This window comes from Eleginops maclovinus, chromosome 15 (assembly GCF_036324505.1).
Source record: "Eleginops maclovinus isolate JMC-PN-2008 ecotype Puerto Natales chromosome 15, JC_Emac_rtc_rv5, whole genome shotgun sequence".
Classification (NCBI taxonomy): domain Eukaryota; kingdom Metazoa; phylum Chordata; class Actinopteri; order Perciformes; family Eleginopidae; genus Eleginops; species Eleginops maclovinus.
The window spans coordinates 4,990,174-5,018,064 of record NC_086363.1 but is presented as its reverse complement, the minus strand read 5'-3'; the positions used below and the strand labels follow the sequence as shown (position 1 = coordinate 5,018,064).

Here is a 27,891-nt window from a genome sequence, read left to right as displayed (position 1 = left end):
TGGGCAAGAGGGAAATTGATAGTCTCATTATAGGGAAACATTCAGGCTGAGCTTCAAATGAAATGACGGGTCTATTTACCATCAGTGCCTCAGGAGAAGGCCGTGGGACCATGCGCATACACACAGTTTCACAGCATGCATCTACAATTGCATGCAACCTTTTCCCCACACGCAAATGACGGTGTAACAATCTAATAGGCTTACATTACTTGTCAGGAGCAGGTGTCAATTTAGGTGAATGGATTCCCCCTTTATTCTCCATTGATTCGCACCGGGCTAATTCACTGGACGAATTGTTGTGGCAGTCTGCTTTCTAAGAATCCGGTCATGCCCTGCAGGGTTTCAAAGAGCAGCAACCGGCCATGTCTGGAATAATTTCTCTTAGTTCAAGACTCAAGGTATATGTCACATGAATCAATGTGATGACCATTCGCTCAAAGAGGGTGATCCTTCCTATTCATCATACGGTGGAAGCCCAGAATATTTGTTTCTTTTGTGTTCAGCAAGGTGGATGTTGGGAAACTATGATGAGAGGCACACAAACTACTTCTAAAGAAAGCTTTAGCGCTCATCACACCACAAAATATTGGATCAAAGAGAGAAGCTTTCACTTGGTCCTATCATAATGGTAAAACATATGGATGTTGCATAAGAAAACACCTGCTATTTAATAACCAATTAAAGGCAGGCAAAAGATGTAGATAAATATGAATAGTTTGAATCCCTGGTTATGTCCCCTTGCCTCAGGCTAGTTTTATTTCCCACCTTGTTTTACAGGCAACACTGTTAGCGTAACAGTAACAGAGTAAACAGAGCAAGTTAAGAATCCTAACGTGAACCCAGAGAGGAAGAGGTCTGATGTTTTACTGTTCTGCCCTGTTGGTGTTGATTAAAAAAGATATTGCAAAGAGAAACAGATTACAGTGACTGCAGAGCACTTACCCACCCTAAAAAAAATACTTTATTATAATGTGCATGCAACGAAACCGCACGCACATCATATCATGTTTCTACAACCAAGTCAAATTGAGTCCTATAGGCTCCAAGCTGTAGCTCTTACCAACCCACTAACCCCCTCTGCAGTTAATCAACTCTATGTTTCATGGAGGCTCCAAGGGACCGATAAATAATTAATTATTTAACTTAAGGAATGGCTGTTTCTGTGCTTTAGTGCCAGCACGATGGCAACTAGTGGTGTAAGCCTGAACTCTAACAAGTGATACTGGGGCTGAGTGAGCGCTTTAATACTCCCAGTGAACCCAGACGCTTAATGTGTTTGGCTGAGTCAGCCAGACACACACACACACACACACACACACACACACACAGGCTAATACAAAACAACTGAAGCAATATCCACAAACTTCTCTCAGCTATGAAGATCTCTAGCATCAAGGGTCCACTGAGGTGTCTCAAAGGTCACCATTAAAACTTTAAAAAAGGTATCTAACAAACAACATGGTAACCTGAAACTGGAAGACCTGTATCACTTTGATGGACTAACTATACATTTTAGGGCATCTTTTCCTCCACTGGTACATTTTTGAGTTTCCACAAGATGTCTTCCATACCTTGTACTATTGAAAACCAAATGTGTCTTGTTCAAAATTCAACAAAAGTTAGCATAACTTACTGGAACATTATCTTTGACATTGAATGCTGATTGTATTTTAAGCATCAACACAGCGAGGGAGAAACTCCCGCCGGAGGGAACTTCGGGATTTCAGCATCTGCAGACCATTTACATGAGGGGTGTCCAAACTTTTTTCACTCAGGGCCACATACAGAGCAATATACGAAGGGCTGGGCCACTCACTAGAGGTGAGGTACATTGCCGCATAAGTTAAGTTATAAGCTAGCAAAATCAATCAAATGTCAGTAACTTAAGATTGATACTTTAATATGATTTATGAAAAAAGAACAGCCTACATCACAGCTCTCCTTAGGGTTTAATTTATTTGGTAGCAGAAAGCGTATGTTGGGAGCTCATCTCCTCAGATTTTACAATAAGGAGAAATAGGAAGGGTAAAGACTCTATACCCTTCCTATTTCCCCTATTGTAAGCCTGAAATACTCTATGCTATATTTCAAGCTTACTATGTAAATAAGTTATTGGGGTTATTTTTTTTTTAAATCAACTAAGCCTGACTGAATTTATTTGAAAACCTATGCTTATTAACACATGAATACTGTGTAAGATATTTGTACATGACAAGTTTCAGGTGGGGGCCATATTCCATTATACTTTCAGAATATGCTGATGGACGCAGTTGGCCCCCGGGCCGTAGTTTGAATGTCCCTGATTTACATGTGACACACACCCCAAAAAGCATAATAATAATAATTTCTTTGTCCTTCAATTTTAATTCAACAGCATTAACATTTCCGTTAAGTTGCCTTAAAGTCCTCTCTCATGGATAAGAAATTCAGCTCGTTTCACTCTACAAAACCACCTCAAATCATATCTCAATCTTGGCAGGAAGCAAACTGCATGGCAGGAGATCAGCAAGCAGATGAAGCTTCCAGGATTATAAATAAAGAGGTGACAGAGTTCCCGGTGCTTTCCTGAACACGTTGGTGAAGCAAAGCTGCAGTGCACTTTCCTCCTGCACTTTCCTCTGCTCCGTGGCCTGATTGAGCCAAAGATACAGAAATGTCCTCTCCTCACGTCTTCACTGCTGCGTGTCTATCAGCTCTCTTTAGCTTGCAGCCAGCTCTTCTCCACCCAACACTCATGATTACGGCTCGTCCCTGATGGATATTGATCACTGGCTTTCAGTGAGCTCCATCTGTCAATCTTACCATCTGAATTCCCTGCACCAACCCATCCTTATGAAATATTAACAGCTACGACCACAGGCCTATCTCATGGATCAATGCCTCCAAGAGAAGTGCTCGAAACTTTGGAGAGAGAAGATTTTGGCATCCTTTAAATCCTCTGTGTCATTTCTTTGCAAATAAAGCCTCATTCAGTCTTCCCACCCAGTTGAATAAACCAATTAAAGTACATGATTTGGGCTTTTGAAGGAGAAGAATACAAGTGGAGTGTTTAATCAACCAAGCCACTGCAGAAAGAAGGAGGAAAAGCAATCCTGAAATGTTCTGTTTTCCGCTCATTTTCACAAAGGCTGCTTATGATTGTTTTTTTTTTAAAAGGACTTGTATTAAAGCGGGAACTTCCACAAAGGATGAACGCGTGAGCAATAGGTCTCCAGTTGTGGTAACAATGCAAAGATTAGGAGGATGTGTTTGGAGTGAAGCAGCCAAATTAGCAGACTCAATACAAAGCAACGGCAGTTTGTCTGAAGGCTTACAGGGGAGAAAAGATAAAGGGAGGATTACACAGGAGGTGAATTAAGGAAACTGTCGACTCCTCTGAGTGTGTGTATGATTTGTAAGGGAGAGAGAACGAGGGTGATGGAGCTGCATTAGGACTGAAATGGAAAAAGAGAGGGATAGATAAAGAAAGAGGCAAGTGGCCTGCCGTAATAGATCAGCCTGACGGTCTGACAGAGCAGGAAACTCCTCCACTGATGGATGGGTGGATGTCTACATCTTAATGGGCTCAATTGACAGAGGATGCAAAGAAGCACAGATCTTTAAAATCAATACTTATCTGGAGTGTGTAAACACCTCTTCCATCTTCCCTTTGCAGCATTAGGGGCAGTGCCATGTGGGGAAAACAGCTTCTGTCTACCTTTCCTGATAGATTCATCTGGACCCCGGTCTTTGATTCCTCCTCCTCCACAGTTGTTGCTGCTGCTATTCTATGAGACTGTTTCTGCTATTCTATGAGGCTGCTTCTTTATTTCCGGTACTGCCACCACCATCATATGACATTTCAGACTTTCTACTTCCCTAATTGATATTTTCATCCCCTTATTCCTCCATCTTTTAAAAAGGAGCCCAATTATGCTTTTTGGGGTTTTCCCTTTCAGGTAGTATGGTATATTGGTTTTCAAATCATCTGCAGAGGCTGAAATCCCATCATTTCTTACTTCTGTAACTTGAAATCACTACTTAACACATTGTAGGTGATTGGCTAACGGACGGAACATCTCTAAGTGGTTGACCAATCACAACAGAGCCGGCCAGCTCCTTCTTCCTATAATCGTTCAATGTTTTCAGTCCCGCTATTCTCTTGTCTCTATGGTAAAAATAAGCATATGTTTCAGATAATTTACAGAAAATTGATAAAGGAAATGCAAATGAATGCAACTTGTTAATCAACCGCAGATGTGTTAATATCAGGAGTGAAGGATCATAGCGTTGGGTTGAATACCATTGTATCAGAAAAGGGAACAACAACATGACGCAATCAAAATTCATGTCTGGTTTACGAAACCATTTTTTCTCATTATTTGAATGACTTCCCCCTATTTATACAAGTTTAATCTAAAATATTCACACTATTTCATGTCTAACTGAAGTCCCATATAACCAAAGAGCTGGGAACATTGTGAGGACATCCTTAGAAGTCATATAAATAAATAAAATGTGGTGTAACCCCAGAATATGCCTCCATTCTGCTGACTCACTCTGGTGGTCACGACGCAGAGTAAAGCTGATCCGTAGCGGCTTGAAGAGAAACTGGTACAGTGACAGGATGAGATTTTTTTTTAAAACAGGTCTAGAGGTGAGGAGAGGAGTGCTCCGTTTGGACGACTGTTCAGATAACCTTGGCACTAAATTGGTCGTAGAAGAGGTCGACTGACAATCTTGTATTGAAGCAAAGACAAGTGACTCTTCAATTTCAACCGAGCACTGATATCTTCATGTTGGAGCGGCTCTTATTCAGACAGTTCAGGGAGCGGGAGGATTTGGGAGTTCTTACCTTCACTCAACAGCCCTTTAGATGACTTAACTTTTTCACTCGCTTGAGGGAAATTGGAAAACTGTCAAATGAATTACTCTCTGCTGAGCCATTTTTTTTTTAGGCTTACTATGGATTCAGTTTTGTGGAAAAATAGGTTTGAGTTGGGCTTTTTTTCGATGTATGAATGGCGATACAAACTAGTTTTGAGCTACTCGTGAGGTAAGCATTGACACGCTGCCTAATAAACATCATGCCTCAAAGAAAAACATCACATTTCATTGCTAATTTTATTAATTTAGGCATAAAAGCACATTTTAATAACACATCACTGATGCTGGGTTAAAGGTTATTGCTGAAGGTTTAGGTATCTAATGTGTTTGAAGATTATGAAAGTGACTTTTTGCATATCAGGAACAAGAAGCATTCAAATAGATGAAGCTTACTGTAAGTGAAGCTGTGTATAAATGACTTTGTGACAGAGAGAATATTCTTAATGTTGTCTGAAATTGCATTCTTCCCGTCAGAGACTCATCTCGCACCAGTGTTTCAATTCTCACCAGAGGCTTAAAAGCAACAAAGCAAATCCAAGGACATAAACACAAACCTGTTCCCCCTCTATTATTATGCAGATCATATCTACTCGGATGAATAACAAATGCAGCCAAAAGCCAAAACACTGAGTTATTTTCCAATTCAGTTTTAGATTTGTCAAGAGACTGAAAAGCCCTTCAAATTAAATGACAAAACAAGTTGTTTGTTCGTACCCTCAACAGAACCACACGCAGGAGTGTTATTTTACGGATCTGATGCCAGCTTTGGCAGGAGCATTATCTGTCTGTGTCTTCCAAAACATATTACCGGTAATAGATGTGACAGAGTTGTGGTTAAAGGGACGCTTCATCCCAAAATCAAAAACAGATGATTTTATTTAAGTACTTGATGTTATTTGGGGGGGAAGAAATTGTGTGAGGTGCTAAGTGTTGAATATATTGTCCTTGAAGTGTCTGCCTTTTATCGAATGTAATGCAATGGATGGCACTGTGCTTGAGGTGCTAAAAGCAACACATTTTTATTTACTTTTTAAAAGAAAATCTAACTTCATTGTCCTTCCATGACCCCATTACTCGAGGAAAACAACAACAGACCTTGTTGTGACCTTTCTTCCAATAAGGTAGTGACAGGAAATAATGGTTTTGTTTACCTAATATTCCCCAGTCAATGTAGCGCAGTTTAACTGATTATGGTATGGATTTTTATAATAGTTGCTTTTATGTACAATGATTGTCTCTAAAGATGGTTATGTGTTATGCTCTAAACCCGATGACTGAAAATAATATTCTTTGACTCGGTTTTATTCAAGGATACAATATTTGTCTGCAAAATTTGTGGCATTCAGTTCTAGGAAGTTGATGTGTTTCTTGTGGTATCGATTTGTTCAAACGTTGTTTAATTACAAAGCATCCCTACAGTGAAAATATGTGTTTAGCATCACAACACTGCACTTAAAGAATAACACACCTACTTTCTCAGATAGAAACATTCTTATCAAAATGGAGCGGGAACATAATCACATCTGTAGAGCCAGCAGACATCTCATCTAAGAAAGTGTCTCCGACAGGAAAATAAATTAGATTGTAACGTGGGTTTTGAATGTGTACATTGTCAGGTGTGACTCCAGCTAAATTAAATGTAGAGGAGGAATCCAAAAAATCCTATTAAATTAAGACTCCCATGCATGAAGTACTGTGTTTTTTCCCCCATCTTCCTGCGTGTCATCTTTGCTTTTAATATGCACGCCTTAGAGCTGCTGTTCCTTCGTGTGTCAATCATAAAAGACCCGGGTACGGCATGTCATTTCTCCACAACTTGAGCTCCCGTTAGAAGGTCACTATCAGAATCCAGCTGAGGGGAACAAAGACAAATGAAAGCCATTAAACATATTATAACCTTCTGATGCTGAGAGAGAGAGAGGGCTGGCGTCAGCCTCTGTCTACGTGTTTATCAAGCAGCAGAGCGGGTGGAGAAAGGGGTGTGTGTGTGTGTGTGTGTGTGTGTGTGTGTGTGTGTGTGTGTGTGTGTGTGTGTGAGGGAGAGAAACAAATAGAGATGGTTTATCATGTTCAAAAGCTTAGCCTGCACCGTTTCACACAAGCTTAAATACACAGTGATTTGAAGCGATAACAAACACACAGTTTTAGTCATATATTGGACTTCAATAAAGACACTGTTGACAGCCATTGATTGCTTTCCACTTTAGGCATCATTCAAGTTCATAACAGATCATATCAATTTGTTTAATCACACATATAATTTGTTTAAAGATCTCATACAGGCCATCAACTCCTTTTATTTCCAGTTTGGAGCTGGATGAGTTGACACAATAGTCTGTGAAATCTGCAATTAAACCTGACTCATGGAGAGGCCGGTTCCTTAAGAACGATTGAAGCTCACACAGATTAAGGCCCGAAAGATAAACTCATACTAATAGATTTACTGAAAGCATCCTGTTATAAGAAGTCACTTTATTACTTAAACAAGACTAAGTGTTACTGCTGTATGTGGCTGAACTGTATGTGTTGGATTAGGTGATCATGAAATGCTTGCAATGGATTGTTTGTCATATTTCATTATAAGTGTGAAGTACAGGTGGTTAGAAAGTAGGTACCACTTCATTCTTATACACAGCACCAACATGACCTCCTCTTTGTTGTGCTATGTTTACATTTGTACACATAAGGGCGCTCTGGGGATGAACATCACAGCACTTGACATAAACATTGTTTAGCTAGATGGTCCCTCATCCTGACACAACGTGACATAAAACTGATTATGACAGCTGTTGTCACGCTCGTCATCGATGATGCTGACCACCCACCACTTTAAATTCTCGTGGAAGCGTTCAGTGTCAGATCAGGCTGCCAAATATTGAGATGTCTCTGAAAAGTGTCCGTTGTTTTATGTCACAATGTTTCAGACAGAAACACTGGAGGACGGCGGGCAAGTTTAGCTACAGAAGCGATACTCTTTATACTTAATGATTGGTTTACCACAAACCATGGGGCTTAGTTTTTGATTCACATTATATAAACCTCCTCCTCCCTAATTGCAATTCAAACGAGAAGTCATCGGTGACCTCAGCTGCTTGAGTCTATTTATTTTAGATCACACTTTAGATCCTCTAAAACTCTGCTATAATTACACATCCTTCACGTGCATTTGAACTGAAATGAAGGCAGTATTAAATTATAATGCGACTGCACCCCGGGTCTGCCGCTTTACAGGACTTCCCACTAACATTCACTCTCTATGCAAAAAAGTGTGTTTTCTGCTGATGTTAGTAGATCCTCCTCAACCTCAGCCTCGCTTTGATTCTGCTCTTGTTGCTTTTGCACACTGGAGTCTTTATTTCTTAACAGATTTGAGGAATTTGTGCGCCCTGCTTGTTGTTAGTTTTCCGTAATAATGCTCAGACCGCGTGAACGTTTCATTCACGCGGTCTGAGCTAAACAGACTATAGCTTATTCACAACTTGTCTCAGCACCCATGGGTCTCAGACGTCTTGATCTGGATGGTTCAAACCAGAGATGAGAGTTTATTTAACCCCAATAACTCCACATGCACTGAGCCGATGAGCTTTCCTTGGATCTGTTCCCAGTGGGGCTGAGACGCTGCCTGCCCTACTTCTCACTTTGCTGAATGATTATTTTCTGCCAGCACTGGGACTGAACTGTTCAATATCAGACACATCATGTATTGTTAGAGGGGACTGTGAAGTCAAATAAAAGAACAGGCTGATAAAGGGAAGACAGACATCGAGTAAAAGCAAAGAAAAAAAACGAATTCAAGGCAAGAAAACTTTATTTTTTTATACACAAATAACATTTTTCTCTGGGAAAAATTATACGTTCTTTCAAACTTTTCAGTGCCATCGAAAAAGGTTTTCAAAATGTTCAGTGTCAACATGTTTCATTAGTTTTTTTCTGCAGTATCCACTCATGGCAAATTAAATCTGATTAACATTTTAATAGCTTAGTTTTGTTCAAATGACAAAGCGAGAAGAAGGACATAAAATCCCACCCAATGACAAATAGGACGATCAAATTTGATGAAGGCTAAAGACAGCACTGATCAACGAACAAAGTCAGACTTAGAACATCTAAAAAATAATAATTGTTAAAGTAAATTCTGTCAGAAAAGAGATTAGCCAAGTATTGAAGTTGCACTTTTTTTGCCAAGTCTTCCCAAAACCACCACATGGGTTTTTATCTGTGTGAAATCGTCACAAGTAGCATAGGAGTTTTTGGACTATTGCACAAAAACGTGTTTGGTAAAACAACAGTGACCTTTTCATTTGACCTCCAAAATCTTATCAGTGAGTCTTTGAGTCCAATTGACGCCTGTGCCAAAATAAAAAATAAATAAAAAATCCCTCAAGGCTTTTCTGAGGAATTGTGTTCAACACAATACGGACTGAAAATGATTTAAAAAAGATGAATACAGACGCACACATATTGCTCATACAGAAAGTGAGGAATGAGAAGGATTCATTTTGTACGAGTCCAAAAACTGTATCTATAATAAAACATACACAGTCAGCCTTTATATACAGCCAACACTGACTCAAACCATAAGGTGGAGGTTGAATGGGTTCAATGTTTAACTTGAATCTTTTACAAACCCTAAGCAAGAGGTTTAGTGAACTATACACCACAACACGTGGGTGAAACACAAACCTCCTCCCTACAATCTCTCTGCTCGATAAAATATGTCACACTTTCTTTTGACAATGCAGAGGAAATCACATTTTTGTTGTATTGTATAATGTAATGACACAAAGTACATTTCCTTCAAAATGAAGGATATTCGGTAAATAAGAGGCGCTTAAACATATATTGTGTGGTCCATGTGAGAGAAATGCACCCTCTTTAACCGTAGCAAACAACATTGTGGCGGAGATGATGGATGTCCTCAGTCTCACACGAGTGGTTTTCTTATTACGAATGGTTCTGAGAACGTTTCCCACACATCCCTTTGTTTCCTTTCAGAGGCTGAATGTGGCTACTTGCTCACAACAACAGTCCCTTGAGGGTTTCTCAATGAAAACATATCATTTTGTGCTGTGTAGAGATTCAGCAGATTTCCTGGAACATCAATCCTGATGGTACACAAGGTAACGTACAATCTGCAAACAGGTGAACAATGTGTATTGTGTGCTGGAGAAGGAAGGCTGCAATGATTTATAAATGTCAGAAAATCATGTGTGAGGCCACTCAGGCAAATAATAAATGAAGAGTAAGGCTGCAGGAATCTGACCTGCTGTTGATTGGTCGATATTGTCCTCTGCCGATTGTTATTCATGTCACCTTTGGCTTTGTTTGCCATATGATGTACGCCTGTGTCATGTCAATTAAAAGCAGCCTAATTATATAAACTGATGGAGACAGACAAAGAACCAGAGGAGGCTGCTGGAAAATCTGTGCTTCGTTTGTAAATTAACACTGGCTATAAAAGGCTGAACGCAAAGAACGTGTCGTTTATATTAAGACTGAAAAAAAGGCACGCAGCTACAGATTGATTAGTCCAGGCAGAAGAAAAGAGACGGAGCACAATGAGGAGAGACACTAATGGGAAACCGATGTGTGCTCCTGCTTCCATATCATCTATCAGTTAAGTGTGGGTTGTCTTTTCCCTTTCTTCTGGGTCGGTGTGCGTCCATTCAAATTCTCTAATGGACCTGGGCCTACATGGGGAGCGTGCCTGACAAAAGTGCACATTCATTAGTCATAACCTGCCACTTGGCACTGAAACCTCGGCTACCTCGAGCTCCTTCCAACACTGGACTAATACCAACACACACTGGATCCACGCAGCATCAGCTTCATGTTGCATCTATCTGCAGAGGCATGCAGTCTCATGTTGGGATTCTTCAGCCTTTGCAGATCATTTACATGCACAAAAACCTATATAAACACACCACAGGAGAGGGGGAAACATAAAAAGCATTATAATGCATAGAAAATAAATCTCTGAAGCATTGCCCAATACCTCAAGGTTCAAGGGTTTTTATTATCAAATGCCCAGTAGCTAAAGTGTAGTTATGCCAATGAAGATCTTAGGTCCCGAGCTCCTCCAACAATGCAGCATATTATAAAAGCACAGAAGACAAAATAGAATACAAAAAATAACAGTGCAAAACGAAATAGTAGTTTAAATTAGTGTAAAATAGTGCAGACACCCTGAGGCCCTCTGCATGTGTATTTGATTAGATCTGAATTTAGCTGTATTTGTGACCTTTCTGCACATAAACCTCTATATAAAAAAGTAGTGACCAGGTGACAGATTGTGTGTAAGGAATCATCCGAGAGGAATCTTCTAAAATGGTGGACGCATTGTCTTTTAGTGGCCGACTGTGGCTGAGAGGGTGAATCAGAATCAGAATCCCTTTATTGGTCCCACAGAGGGGGCATTTTAATTTGCTGCAGCAGCAACAGAGCCAAAGACAGCTTTACAAGAGAAAATATGCATTAAAAAATATAAGAATATAATATAAAGATAAAGAAAAACACACAATTTACAAAACACACATCCTGTAGTGAGATATGGCAGCCAGGTAAATATTGCAGTTATTCATGATGGCATATTTATGTTTATATAGAAGAGATAGAAGAATCGGAGGATGAAACCCTCTTTATTTGTCACATACACACACACAGTGAAATTGGTCCTCTGCATTTAACCCATCCTAGTACTAGAAGCAGTGGGCAGCTATTGTGCAGCGCCCGGGGAGCAATGGGGAGGGGGGATTGGAGGTGTCCGGTGCCTTGCTCAAGGGCACCACAGCAGGGCCTAGGAGGTGAACTGGGACCTCTCCAAGTAGCAGTCCACTTTCCATATTTCAAGTCTGTTCGGGGACTTGAACCGGCGACCCTACGATTTCCAGTCCAAGCCCCTACTGACTGAGCCACTGCTGGATATATTGCACATAAACTGTTATTGCACAGCTAGTCAGTTTGTTGTTGTATGTGTGGGGGTCTACCAGGGGCCATGCTGGTTGTACAGTCTGACCGCTGCAGGAAGGAAGGACCTGCGGTATCTCTCCGTGAGACACTGCGGGTGCAGCAGCCTGTCACTGAAGGGGCTGCACAGTGCAGACAGGGTGTCCTGGAGGTGGTGGGACACACTGTCCAGCAGGTAGGACAGCTTGGCTGCCATTCTCCTGTCTCCCACCACCTCCACAGTGTCCAGAGGACTCCCCAGGACAGAGCTGGCCTTCCTTATCAGTCTGTTCAGTCTCTTCCTGTCAGCAGCCGTGATGCTGCTGCCCCAGCAGACCACACCATAGGAAATACTCCCGGTGGCCAACAATGTGTGAATGTTAGTTTCCAAGAGCAAGTGACACTGCTCTGTATGAATGAGGTGTGAATGGGTGAATGATGACATGTACAGCGTCTTCGAGGGTTCGAGAAGACTGGAGAAACATATATAAACAGTCCGTTTACTGTAATGGTTATCTGTGGGGAACATTAAGTCTGGTTCTTCAGCTACTGTTATTCGTCTTGAAGATACCTTATCTACACAGTATTTTTCCACAGAGTGATGAACAGGTGGATAAGTGAAAGCAGCAAGAGACCATTTATCAACTTTGTATTACAGAGAAATCCAGATACAACTAAAAGCTGAATCACAAAAGGCTGGTGGAGGATTTATCTCTCTTTGTTCAGTTGGGATATTTCCAACAATGCCTCAAAATGAATGTGGAGAGGATTTATTGTTTCGGATCCTGCATTTATTATTTACTCAAACATATTTAATATTTACCTCTGTAGTCAGGACCTTCCTGTCCCGGCTCAGGAGGATAAAAGAGTCGTGATTTGTGTGTCCATGCTGCCTTATTATTTTGGCAGTGTGTTTTATATAAACAGCGCAGGTGTCTCCACATTGGATCAGCTCTACAGTGCATTAGCACAACAACGGCTGCAGGTGTATTTATCCTCTATCGACCATCCAAATATTAACACCTTTCTGAATGTATTCACCCTCACTTTGTAGAACTCTGCTGTATCCGTTTCCCACACTCCCTCCCTCATAACAGTGTGTGAATGTGTGTGTTCATGTTCCTTTGATGTGCAGCCCTTTGTCATTTTTGCCGTGTCTGATTACGAACCAGAAAATGTCTGCGTCATTGTTTTACTGACAAAACAAAATGTTAATCCCCATTACACCGAGAATATCTGTGAGATTTATTGGGGATTAAACTGTTTGCTCTCGGGATGAGGCCAGCGTGTGAACAACAAACAGTCATGGTGCTACAAAACCCGGATAAACAACAGAACTGCATACGCATTCAGCGTCTTTGCACATGCTCATTATTTTCTTTGAGTCACCATCTGCATCATAAATACATCTCAGATAGGAAAACACACACACAGAATTATTCCATTTCACCTTGAAATTGATTTTCACTGACAGCTTATAATTGGTCTGAAATGTATTGTTGTATTTATAACATTTGTATGTTTTTACTAGTTTTAATATGTGGGAAAACTGTTTGGTAGGGATTCAAATAAAGCTGTAGTTTAAACCTGGGTAAATATAGCATCAAAATATAGAAAAAGCAGGACTTTTCAACAGTAAAATAACCTTGATTTGGAGATTTTTACTGATTTTTACGATCAGGTAGTCAGAATATTGTGTCAAAGGCCGACAACAATCTTTATTATCATCATTGGTATATCTGAAGAAGCACTCAGACTTCTCACTAAAGCCTAAACACCGATTAAACCAAACTCTATTAAAATGAAAAGTCCTGCATTAGATATTTTGTTCATGCAAAAGTACAGAAGTATTATTAAAAAGTCTAAAAGAAAGGTTTATAAGAACATAGGCCCGTGTAGACCGCTTAAACTGATGGCTATTTGTTGTAGTTTATTGAACGTTACATTTATTTTGAACAATTTTGCTAAAAACAGGTCAGAAACCTCTGAAACCTGACAAGAGGTCCCAACTAAACACTATTCTGTAAGGGGTTACAACTTACAAGCCAAAAATATGGAAACGACTTGTCTAATCTTTGACAATTGCACTTAGGTATTCATTACCTCATTTTCAAACTGACAGGTATTAACAAGCAATGGTCAAATAAAGGTAGGGGCAATTTAGAATTATAAAGTAACACAAAGAGTAAGAACAGGTAACTTATAATTGTACTTTAATAAATGTTGTTTCCTCTAAGGACCTAAATGTGAGCCTGTGCCCAGAACATGAATATTTATTAAGTTGCAGCATAGAGTATCACTGCCTGTTTAAAAACAGCCAAGGGAATTCAGTGATGTGCTGCCACACACACACACACACACACACACACACACACACAGATTCCCAGATTGGTTGCAGTCACTTTAGATTCATACAAACAGGTGAAAATCCAAAGTGTTGACAGAGAAGCAAGGCCAAGTGGGTTCCTCTGACACCTGCTGTCCGACACAACCAGAGCATGACAAATACATTGATGCCTCAATAGACCCGGGAGAAACCAACAGGCTCTCTGCTGTCAGACGGGAGCAAACAAGTGAATGGGTTTCACAGGAAACTCAGAAACAGATCAGACTCATTCAAGTGCAACTGGCTGTAAAGTTGTTCCCTTTTAGGCTCTGCTGCTTTCAGACCGCGATCAGAACTGACGCTTTGAAGCTCTCAATGTCTTTAATAACTGGCAAACAATAAAGGATCCACTTTTATCGGTCTTTTCACTCAGAGCGTCAAGCATCAGACTGTAGCTAAAACCACATCAAACTGTGCCGGACAGACAATATTTAGGTTATATAAACTGTGACATTTTTCAACTGTGCAATCCTCATATCACTTTATGGATTATCATTGTATTAAACAGTGCATTTCAAGCAAAATCTGGTTTAAATCATTAATATCTTATTAATACTCGTGCGTTTTTACTGTAATATACACATTTCTATTTGTACTAATAATTGGATTTTTATACATTAAATTATGTTGTTTATATAAATATTTTTAAAGGACATTTTTACATATTTATTGTTGGTATCTCTAGTATATTTTTCTGTTAATTTCTTACATTTATGTTAATATTGTATTCTATTTTTTTACCTTTTATTTTTTTTATTCCAAGATGGAGCAAGTGTGATTTGGAGCCCAATTTCCCCCCTACATAAACAAAGAGTTTTGATTTTGATTAACCAAGAATAAGATACAAAACCATCTAAAATAACATTTGAAGATTCATTTTTTGGGGCGAGCTAGTCATTCAAATTCAGAGATTCCACGTTGAATCAGAGCATCTGTAAGTGAGGAGGATTAGTTTGGATTAGGCCCAAGTGAAACAGGATCTCAGTGGGGACTCAGGATGTCATTATTTCTGCCGGTCCGGGGAATACTTCCTCCTCAAGAAGGACTCCTGCCACTGTTTCACTGCCAGCTCCAGATACTGCAGTAAATATTGTCCAGCCCCCTCCTCTTCAACTGAAGCACAACTATTAATGAACTGCCTAAAAAACAATCTCTACGGTCTGACTAAAGAGATGAGATCACTACTAGTTTCAGAGATTCCATCTGTTTGAATGAGAGAGGACAAGTACAACCCGGATAAACCCACCATTTCCCAAAAAGTCCTAACTTACTCATGCTTTTGTGGTTTGATTTGACATAGGTCATGTTTGTAGAGGAAAAGCAGCTTTTTTTTAATGCATTCACACAGTAGCTTTGATTTACCAAATACAGGACAGGATGCTCTTGAAATGTTTCAACTACAGTCCATCATATTTTTTTGAGTGAAATTAAGAAACAGGGGAGGAAAATAAAGCAATGAAACTCAGAATATAGTGTAGAACATATCTGCAGTTATCCACATTTTATAATAACAATTAATCTAAAGACTTTATGTAAGTGGAATGCCTAAACTCTCCAGCTCTCACCATGCTCCTCAGCTCCGTTGATTATTTTACCATCTTTTAGCTTTTGGTTTTGGTTTTATGTCCTACAAACTTACTGTTTTGGCTCACAAATACTCCTCAGCAACCTTTTTTAGGCCCCGATGATAACAGTGTACGCTATCTGCCCGGCAACAACAGCATACAGACAAGCTGATGAACATAGAGGAGCATTCAGCAGCCAAAAAGCCAGATATGTTTCTCAAGAGATGGTCGGGACCAAACCGAGCAAAAAAAGAGAGGGAATGTAAAATGGGTATCCAGCATCAAATCTCCAAATGAATCCTAATGTGTAAACAGGAAGTTGTCTGCTAAGATATTGGCGCCAACATCTCTTAAGAGACAATATGTCAGTGTTGTGCTCTAGATTGATCCATTGCCCACAAATGGCCAAAGAAATCAATCCTCACTGCTTTAAATATTGATCCGGATCATGATAATGAATAAAATGGCTACTACAAAATCATATCCCTTTTACTTTCAGAGACAGTGCTGTAACACAAGCTCACTATAAAGCATAAGTTGTTGAAGCAGTCACCAAAGCCAGGAGTATTCACCTTCACATTTCAGGCACACAGCAGAATGTAAGGACAATAAATGTGTAATATAAGCGATCATACTGTCCCCTTAAACTTTGCAATTTAAACTCCTCCAATTAGTGCCTCCCCCCCCCTATCAGCTTGATTTGATTAGCTCAATGTGCGCTACCTGCTCTGTTGTGATGAGCTCCCTGGGATATCTGCAGGCGGCCGCTCTGTGATTAGATGTGCCAAGTGATCCACTAAGTGACAAGCAGCACACAAACACGCAGCCATACATGAACACACATGCATAAAAAGATCCCTCCTAACTAATGCATGGGTTGTGTAGGTCTATACCCACACACAGAACATAATATGTTCCCCTGCAATACAGAAAACGTGAATCCTTTTACACAGATACACACATTTTGAGTTAAGCAGATTTCATTGAGTGTTATTTGCAAGTGAATTTATATGATTTATTTACGCTGCTCCACATCATTTCTCCTTAAAATCAGCTGCACACCAGACATGTTTTCTTTTTAAAGGCAAATCTCCAGCAGGCTATAAAGCAACCTACAAGAACATCTGTTCAGCCATCTCCTGCTAAAAAGGACTAAAGATGTTCCAACGTGATCAAATTAACAATCTTGATCCGCAGTATCTGCTCGGATACCGATGCCATCAGAGTTCAGAAAGCTGTGTAGGGCGTATGATTCATGTTCCTGCTCGCCCAATGAATGTCTCTGCTGGGGGATATTGCCTAATAAATATGCGGCGGATCGCAGTGACTGTGCATGTCTTGAATTGTATGGCTCGTAAAGGGGCTTAGGAGCACAGAGGCAGAAAATCAGTCATCACCTTGTGCAGCCTGCATGTCATGTTAACACGAGACAGTACACATATTAGATCAGAGCTAATAGAAGCACTAAATCACACTGAATTGTTTTTAATGCTGCACAGAGAAATGTAATCTATACAACAACACTTTTAGTTCTTTATAGAGGTTAAAATCACATCCTGCATTTTATTTTAAGACATCAGAAGCTTCCTTTGCTCTCAAGAGGATCCCTTATTTGTTTCTGTTGCAGCCAAGGATACAAAGAGAAAATTATTTTGCCTCTGCAGGTCTTCAAAGTCACTCTGCAGACTTGAAAGGATGTGCATCTGACATGAAAAAAGCAATATGTTCCTGAAGAACTGAGTGGGTAAAACATCAGGACTACTTTGAAGTGTTCTGGACATTTTGTAGGGGCATTTGCAAAATAAGAACCGAAATCCCCGGCCAGCAGGAACTGAGCATCCAACAACAAATAATTCTTAGTTATGCTCAGGCTCTCTTCAAACGACTTGTAAAGAAATGTATTTTTTGACAGACTTTGCTGTTTCTAACAGCTGAAGGCTTGGTATAGCATTGAAGTTTGAATAACACACTGCAGCTGTCTTTCAACGCTCTCAAATGAAACTCTACAAAAGACACTTACCGGACAGGCTGCCTTTTTTTCTCGTATATAGATATATTAAAATGCTAGTTTATTGAATCATCTCAAAACAATGTGCAGGGTTATTCACTGCAACGGGGAAAAGAAGCAAACAAATTAAAATGAAAAACAGAATTAATGATTTGTTGATGGATTTTATTGATCCAACCTTTAAAGAATAAACGTACGGCATTAAATGTTGACATAATGGATAAACGATTGACGTGGGATCAATATTTTTTCTATTTAGAGACCTAATGTGTTAGCGAAGGCAATGCATAACTCAAGCTAATATCTGACACTCAGGTGAGGGTTTTCAGTATCCTCTCTGAGACAAACATTATGAGAAATGAAAAACAGTTTTTGGGTGATTGTTTGAAGTTCTGATTCATTTCATTGCATTGACAATTAAATATAAATCCCAATAATTAGTATTGAAACTGGGGTATTTACTGTCCATCTGCATAATGTTCAATGCGTTTAAATTACAAACAGAAAAACTGCTTTTCCTGTAGCATGTGAGGCTGTTCATGGTTTATCGGTTAAGGGGTCAGCAATGTGGGCGGTACTAGAGCAAAAATCGTCATAGAAAAGGTTAACCTATTAGGAACCTAAATGAGAGTCTGATTATAATACTGTTACGATTCAGGAATTTTAGCTGGTACTGTTCCCCTGAAGCCGGGGTATAAAAACTAAGGCACGGGGGCCAAAAGCGGCCCGCAGGCCATTTTGAATCGGCCCTCAGCAAATTCTAAAGGTATAAGGGAATATGGCCCACAAATTAAACCTTTGCTTGTCTTATATTGTACTTCTCAAATATATATGTTAACATATATTAATGAGCCCAATTTTCAAATGAATGTAGTCTTATTTCTATAACAAGCTTGAAATTTAACCTTCATATTTACTCTTATTATCAGCAATCTGAGGCTTCTGTTTTAAGGAATGAGCTGCCAACAAAATAAATGAAACCCTAAAGACAGATGGGATGTAGGCTGTTTTTTTTCTTAAAGCATTTCCAAGTATTGCACCTACATTTGATTTGTTTTGCTAACTTATAACTTATGAGGCAATATTCACCTCTATAAGTTGCCCAGCTCTTCGTGTATTGTTCTGTATAGGGCCCTCGTGAAAAAAGTTTGGACACGCCTGCCCTGAAGGAAGAGGGCAGGTGCTGCAGTCTGACAAACCACAGACCACATCATTGAAATCTCTGAAGGTGTTTCGGTCTCTGGCTTTGTTCTAGATGGGGACAAAGACATCATGAGAAAGCCTGGTACCAGCCCAAGGGCACAAAGGAGCAGATTTCCTCAGACAGACTGCCAATTTGAGAATTAAAACGTGCTTCTTCAACAGTTTCAATTACATCAACTTCACTCTTTTGTTTATTGAATTATTTGTCGTGACTTTCCTTAGCTTACATTTCATTTCTCAGAACAACCAAAGCCTTGGATTTCTCTGCCTCTTTTTTTAGAAGCACAGTTTACATCACTGGGGAACAAATTCCCAGAGACTTCATCGAGACATCCCAAAAACTGAGCTCTTTCTGGTCACGTTCCAGCAGCTCAGAGGAACATGGGAACACGTATCTTTATGAACAGTTTGGTACGTAAACAGCCCTGCATTTCAACAGCTGCTATTGATATGGATAATGAAAAAGAGAGCAATACACACACACACACACACACACACACACACACACACACACACTGAACAGATGCTGGCTGACAGGTTTAAATCCATTCTGTTGAAAAGGTGAGCCAACACCTTACACTCTTGTCAATAACATAAAATCTACTAACATCACACGTGTGTGTGTGTGTGTGTGTGTGTGTGTGTGTGTGTGTGTGTGTGTGTGTGTGTGTGTGTGTGTGTGTGTGTGTGTGTGTGTGTGTGTGTGTGTGTGTGTGTGTGTGTGTGTGTGTGTGTGTGTGTGTGTACACAAACTTGTGTGCTTGGAATAAGTATGACACACAGATTTCACATATCGCAGATACTCGTTATCTTTATTAGATAAAGAATAGAAAAGAGTAAGATAACTAAAGTAGAATAAGATGTATAATGTATTATAATAAAATGAAATGATAGTATAGAGTACGATTGAGTGGATAGGGTCAAAATAAAGTAGACAGAGACAGAGTAGCATGACTTAAAGAGGAATAGACAACTAAAAATAAATGAAATAACATGAAAATAGATCTACACATAATACAGACAAGCAATACAATAGAACTAGATGGAATAGAACAGAATACAAGAGATTGAAAAAGAGTAAAAACAAACAAGACTATAAGTAAGAGAATCGAAATACGATAAGATGGAAATGAATAACACAGAATAGAATAACTTGATAAGACTTACACTGAACAGGCCGACGAAGCCAACTGAACAAAATAAGGGAGGGTGAATCGTTGAGTCGTTCATCATCTTTGTAGCAGATTATTCCCTCTGCAGGCCAGAGGCGTTACTTCTCATCCTAATTACTCTTCAAGCACTAATCCAGCACTCATGATAAGCCTAAAATTATCCCTACAACCACTCAAACAGATCAAAAAGCTGCTTAAAGCATTTAAAAGTTACAAAACAATCTTGTTATAGCTCATCAACTTTGATTGGAGCTTGATACTTTGCTTTGTAAACTGTGAATCCGCTGCACGACTTGCACTTTCCTCCCCCCTCGAGATGGGAGGTGATTGATGACTCATGGAGAAAGACTAATGGGAATGCAGTCCAGGATATACATATTTTATAAAAGAGCAATCTTTCATGTAATAGCAAATGTTGTGAGTCAGTAGCTCAGCTCACAAGCAAGTGTTGTTGTATTGCAGAAAGGATTTAGAATATAATGTAGAGTAACACCAAATGCTATTCTGAATATTCTGGCTCTTGTAGGTGTGTAGATTTTGATCAGTGCTTTTCCTCTGCAATTTCAAGTATGGCGACATTAACTCGCAGTAAACAACAAAAACACCTCAGCCACTCCAAAACATTTTTCATTTTCAGATCAGCTAGCGATACGATTACAGTGTCACACTACTAGACTAGATCTTGCGATGCTATCGTAGGGATAAAATCTTTCCAAGTTTATACAGAGAGACAGAAATTAACAGCTTCTGTGGTCTTGCTGAAGACTCCAGCAGCACATTTGTCCATCATGACACTCACAGACCCACACAATGAAAACAATACGAGCATCGCTGCTGTTGTTATGGCTGGTATGGAACACATAGGCAAGGATGGTTAGCGTCTCTGTAATTCTTATGAGAGTCAAATGACGTACACTCAAGAACAAAGGTCGATGAGTGTGTATCTGAGACACATGATACTGAAAGTTAACAAATCTTAAACCCAACCTTAAACTAAACCTTGGATCCAATTCTTAAAGAGCCTTAAAAGAAATAATGACATCTCCACATTCTAAAAAAACATCCTCAGGTTTCAAAAACTTGAAGTGGCTCATAAAGATAGACATAGAAATGCAACCACACTGACGGACAAACAGACAAAGATCAAGTCCAGAATAAATGATGTTACATCCGGAAGTTTTGTAACTCTACATGTTATAACAAATATGCCACAAGCTTATTTCTCTCAGTTACTCTAGACAAGTCTTTTGAATTCTTTATTCGTACAACTTTGAGAAAACGTATCACACTGATGACAGAAGAGGGTACAGAGTCTAAAAAGAGGATGTGCAACACTCTGCAACAGAGTGACTTTAGTTTGGATTGCATTGCCAAAGCTCAAATCCCACCAGGAGGCTGTACCTGAGGCTGCTGTGTCTCATTGTGCTGTGAATGCTTTCACTGTGTTGCATCCTAAACAGAGGGTTCATAAAAACTCACTGCAACTTATAAAATGTGAATACGACAGAGATGTTTTTGGATTGCAGAACGCTGATTGCAGAGTGTAGTTGCACTTCCCAACTGAGAGAAGAAATTAAGAGGTATTTCTGCCAGATTCTCCCTGCAGTTCTTCCATTACAGTTATTGCCAACCAGAACATGGGGGGATACGTTTCAAATTCCCCCAAATGTTGTGTATGCTTTATGTCACCATATTTCAATCTGTGTCTCGGGTCTTTCTCCCTGCTAGATGTGTATTCTGCAGCCCAGACTCCCAGTCCATCCATCATGAACACACTGCGGGGGGGTGATGTCTATTTTCACATGTTCCTGCATTCATTCCCAGGCCAGGAGCATTTCAGACGGAAGGAAATTGCCTGTGGAATGGAGTCATTTCTTGCCCTTTATTCAGTTCTAGATGATAAACTGCACGATGATGACATACTATATTGATTCCCTCGGAAAAAGAGTTTATTAATTCTTTATTATTTTGAGACAAGGTTAAATATCGGGGTCAAAACAGCAGCCTCTAGGAGACTGGATTCTTTACTGAACAGGAAGACCGCCAAAGGCTCTGGACTTCTTTCTGTGTAATAATTGTAAAATCGAACGTAGCATTGCCCACATGAATTGTGATCTGAAAAAATCCATAGATCTGGTCCTGAAGTGGGGGTGTCCTGCAGTTATCATCCAAAAGTTTTTGGTCTGTAAGACCAGAGTTGGTTTAGGATTGGTCTTGTCCATCATTGCTATTGTTAATTCTCTCCAAATCTACATTACAGTGTCCAATAAATCATGCAGTGCCAAAGTATGGTTCCTAAAGCAAGTTCAGCAGCACTTAAGTAAGGTCGAACAAAAGAAGTCAGGCAGTTTGCTAAACGATACATGTATTGTATTTTTCTTAATTTAAGCCAAATAGTACGCCGGCGCATTAGTATGTGGGAGGAAAATAGACGTAAACTGACAGAAATAACTACAAAGAGATGCAAAACAGACACAAAAATAACCACAAAGACACTCAAAACAACAACAAAGAGACTGAAGATGACTACAAAGTTACACAAAACAACTACAAGTCACATAATAGCTGCAAAGAGATTTAAGTAGACCACTATGTAACACAAAACAACCACAGCGAGTTTCAAAATGACTACACATTTCTAAGCAAAACAGAATCACGTAGAGTTAATCTAGCAACAACTATACCCAAAACAACTATGAAAAGAGGCTTAGAAAAGCATATCGTGTTTTTCTCAAATGTAGGAGCAGTAGTGGGGGCTTTTAGCATGCATGTCCCAGGGGCCCCATCATCTCACTCATAAAGAAAGCACTTTCCTGCTCTTACCTTTCTGTAGACGATCATGTTGGGGGAGTCGTCGTCTGGGTCGACCATGCTCATGGACCTCATGGAGAGCAGAGGTCTGGTCGGGGTGGTGTGGACGCTCTCCTTCGGTTCTTCTTCAGACCCTTCGTCGGCCTCCGTCTCCTCCACAGAGGTCGGCTGCTCCTCCTGCTCCTCTTCCTCCTCCTGCTGCTGCTGCTGCTGCTGCTGAGGTGCTTCAGCCATCGTTACCTTTCAGTCTTCTTCTCCTGCGTGAAGTTATCCTCTCTTCTTTGCCTGCGTCAGTCTCTCTCTTCCACCGTTCTTTATTTCCTTTGTGCTGTCTCCACAGAGTAGAAGCTGCTGTTAGGAGAAAAAAAATGAATTAGACATTGACTCACTACTGGCTCCAGTCATCCATCTCTCTCTTCTTTTTGTCGTCTGTCAGCAGGAAGAGGATGGATGAAATTGAGGCCTCATAAATTCTCTTTTTTAGTTTCCTCTGTTATCTCTTTTCTGCAATTCTTCGAGCTCCACTGTCCCATGAGATTGAAGAGACAGGAGAACAGAGGACATCAAGTCCACTTTCTGCCTTTCTTTGCAGCTTGTCGATCATTTTGACTTTTTAAAGAACATAGAAGAACATTAACTGCTTATTCTCGATTAAAGATTGGGATTTTATGAATAGTAAACATTTGTTTTACAAGAAGGAACATAACAAAATGCAATGAATCATGCTTGTTTTATATGTATCCTTTATAATATAATTGAAAAAGGGAAATCTGAGATACATGCATCTTAACTCATTGACTTTTTTTTCTCATTTGTATGAAATACCTATTCAGTAGTTTTTGCTTATTCATTATTTTTCCTGATTTGGTTGAATTTCTCCATGGCACAACACGTTTAAAATCGGGTCAATTTGTTTATTTTTAATTAGAGAGACAACAATTTATATGTTTTCATAAACTTGGAAATTCAATTCAATCGTTGACTGTTTGCCATTGGTTGGATTTGACCTTAAGAAATATACTAAAAATATTATATACTAAATTAAAGGGTATTTAAAATAAATGAAAATCTCCAAAGAAAACGTAAATTATTTTAAAACTAAAAGTGGAGAAACAAAGCTTTACATATATATTTCTGATTACCAAAGCATAGAGTCAATCTCCTTTGAGTATAACAGTAAGAGAAACCAATGACACCAGCAACATATGACCCCGTTCTGCACATGCACTCACCAATAACTCAGGGCTGTCTGGCTCTTTTTCTGATGAAAACTGTCAGAATATTGACACCTGAGGACAGATGAGCTGAGAGGATAAACATCAACAAAGGAGAAGAAGAAACTCTGGACTCTACTTTCCTTCATCCATCCAGGACTTTCTGCTTATCAAACTACATCCCAATTTATTTCATTCCGACCATAACAGGGATCAGTTATCTCTCCGCTTGGGTCATCCTAAATAAAATACACAACTTCCTTTCACTCATTCATTAAGACAGACTCATCTCCAGCCAGCTGCTTCCTTACTGAATGAATGCAGCACCATGACAAGGCAAAACAAGGCTGAATTGTGAAAAATAATTGTTGGAGATCGTTTGATTTTTGCTGCAATTCCTTTACTTGGTCCACACTAATAAATGATCTACAATCAGTTTGTTGGAATTGCATCTAAAATCAATTGTAATTGATTGAGCGCATTGTCAATCACATCTCCATTTACACAATATATCTCTATTGTATTCCACTTTAAATGATTTATCGCTTTAAGCTTCTTCTAGTGCAAACAAAGAGGGAGCAAATGAAAGACTAAGGTATGCTGCTGGCTTACATGATCTCATTTTCAATTCAGTATAGCTGTGACTTAATTGCAAGTCAATTATTCCTCCACACCCTGGCAATCACAGCCTGCTGTCTTGATTCAAGGTTAAAGTAAAAAAACAAGATACTCACAATAGAAATGTGTGAGGAACAAAAAGCTCTGCTCCATTGTTGGACCTTCACAAAGCAAATGTTTGGTAAAAGGGATCCACAAGCATTTAACAACATCAATGGAGAGCACCTGTGCAATTGGCATGCAAGTGCTCATGGGAAATGCAGTTCACATGAATAGTTCTGGAGGCTAAAGAGTGTAAAAAGAAACAAACAACTCTTACTGTGTTACCCTGTTGATAGTCTTCATGCTAAGCCTACTTATGCAGCTGCTGGCTGTAACTTTATATGCATCATTGAGACAAAAGTGGTATTAACCCTCTCATCAAACTCCTGACAATAAAACAAATAAGACGGTAAGCAGAGGATTACAACTGCCCTGGCTCTGTCAAAATAACTTGACACAGTTATAAAACAAAACAATATTTGAGATTTTACCGGCTGTTTTTGTTTGCCCTCTAACATTGACAGAGACACAAATATTAATCTATTCTGGCATATTGCCCCCCCCCCCCCCATACACTCACTACACATTATTTTACATGACACTTTGTTGTTATTTACAGTTATTGAACATGACTAAATCTATGTTTGATGGCAACACAACATGCTTCACTTTTCCAAACTATTTCCCAATGCTAGCGTGCTTCAACTCAAAGTAGAGCATCACTTTGTCTTTTCTGTGATGCAAATAGTGTTTGTGTGTGTGTGTGTGTGTGTGTGTGTGTGTGTGTGTGTGTGTGTGTGTGTGTGTGTGTGTGTGTGTGTGTGTGTGTGTGTGTGTGTGTGTGTGTGTGTGTGTGTGTGTGTGTGTGTGTGTGTGTGTGTGTCTTTGCTATTGGCACAGGCATTAAGCTCCATGTCAACCAGCTCTTTAGATCAATATTCCCATCAGCCAGCTGTTTGTGGTGGGTAACATACAAACAGTATGTGTGTGTGTGTTTTTAGCCTCAGAGAACATGCAGCATGTGTTGGAAAATCCGAGTGGGAGAAAAGTTTAATGCATTTCTGAATAAATGACTTTCAACTCACAGCCTTCATTATAGGAGCACCATCTGCTTAGCATGTATTCCAACTCGGAATAAATAGAAATGCCTGATTTGTTTCTCAGTAGGGCTTAACTTCACAGTCACTTTGCTATACACACTGCTTCTGGGGTCACATGTAGCAGGCCTGGGATCAATAACTCCAACATTCGCTCTGACTCTTTGTTTTGCATTTAAATGAGATGTTCAGGGTGAACACACTCCTCCGATCACAAAACGATTCAGTGATTCTCTGATGAGATTCTACTCTCATGATAAATAACTCCTTTAGGTGTGGTCACCTTGAGAGGAAGCTAGAGGGGATCAAGTTCTTCTTCTTTTTTTACCCAGAAAGCCAAGCAGTTTGTCTTCAATCAGGATACACACGGAGGTACTGAAGGATTCACAGAAAGAAAATAATACTTTTTTTTTTCTAAATTAAACTGATTAAGCGTCTTTCTTCTCCTCTCATGCTGTGTTGACAGGAAGTACATGCAAAGTGAGACTTCTCGCTGTGTCCCTGTGGACCCTCCACAATGCAGCTCACACCTAAAGTTTTTTTCAAGCCCCCTCCCCCATCCTTTACTCCAGGCGAGAGGATGCCTGAATGTTTTGCGCTGAGGGCTGGTTGTAAAATACCATCAATCCAGCAGGAAGCCATCTTTTATGCACAAGGAGGGATAATGATAAAGGCACCACCCAATGGGTGTGAAACCAAAAACTAGTAGAGTTGTATACTTTGTGTAGCCACTTAAAAATGACCAGAAAAGACTGCAGGATCGTAGAGAAGAAAAAAAGGACTAAACTTGACATGGCCAAAAATGTACCTGAGACTTGGACCAGATTATTTGAGACACACATCTCATATATTATGCTAAACCTCTCTCTCTCTCTCTCTCTCTCTCTCTCTCTCTCTCTCTCTCACACACTCTCTCTCTCTCTCTCACACACACACACACACACACACACACACACACACACACACACACACACACACACACACTTGTATGTTCCTTTTCATGCCCAGTTGCTGACTGTAGTATGCCCATTATCACCCAAGTAGTGAACACTCAGATTCGTCCCTCGAATACACACTATGACACACACACACACACACACACACACACACACACACACACACACACACACACACACACACACACACACACACACACACACACACACAATAACACACACAAACAAACACACACACCTTCATTTCAAACGCTGAGCCCTCTGAGTGTCACTTAACCAAGCAGCCAAATGCACGCTCCTTTCAATCACAGGTGGGATTAACATCATCACACATGCACGCACAGCCCTGCGCGCGCACAAACACACACACACACGCGCACACACACCTACTACATGTACACAGTACCGTAACATCCCACATTGATCCAGCTCCTCTCTGAGAGTAACACCACAGCACTGACAGTACCAACACGTTAACGCGCGAAACTAAACATAATCGTTAAAAAACGCTCCTCTCTATATCTTAATTCATTATTAATTAATGTATCACTTCGCTGCTGCTATCCTTGGTCCCCTTCGTCCCCTCTTCCTTACCTGAGCGCTGGCTTCTCTCTCCGAGCTCCGAAGCCAAAAAACCGGCTTCACCCGAGAGCTGCTGCACCGAGAGCGAGAGAGAGAGAGAGACAGAGAGAGAGAGATGTGGATGCTGCTCTCTCTATCACTAACATGCAGTGTGTGTGTGTGTGTGTGTGTGTGTGTGTGTGTGTGTGTGTGTGTGTGTGTGTGTGTGTGTGTGTGTGTGTGTGTGTGTGTGTGTGTGTGTGTGTGTGTGTGTGTGTGCAGTCATGGTAAGTAATCAAGAACATTTGCTCAAGTATTGTACTTTTTTTGACATTTTACTTGAGTATTTTCACATTAGAGCTACTTTATACTTCTACTATGTTACATTTCAGATGCACATATCTTCCTTTTGTATGAGTTATGTTTTCCAAATAGTCCCTAATCAAA

At 39.9% G+C, this 27,891-nt stretch overlaps 1 protein-coding gene across 3 annotated transcripts in view; it reads right to left on the bottom strand.

Moving 5' to 3' along the window:
• The window catches only part of LOC134876838 (regulator of G-protein signaling 6-like), a 68,558-nt gene extending 41,018 nt beyond the window's left edge, over positions 1–27,540 (bottom strand). The window contains exons 1-3 of one of the 3 annotated variants that reach the window (XM_063902011.1): positions 24,905–24,964; positions 24,189–24,245; positions 22,969–23,307 (exon numbers count right to left, since the gene is read on the bottom strand). In XM_063902011.1, the coding sequence (XP_063758081.1) occupies positions 22,969–23,190 (222 nt within the window). In that variant the 5' untranslated portion in view covers positions 23,191–23,307; positions 24,189–24,245; positions 24,905–24,964. Of the gene's footprint in view, positions 1–22,968; positions 23,308–24,188; positions 24,246–24,904; positions 24,965–27,477 lie in introns of those variants that run through there. The other 2 variants (XM_063902012.1, XM_063902013.1) reach the window with 2 other exon arrangements.
• Between the last annotated feature and the right edge of the window lie 351 nt (positions 27,541–27,891).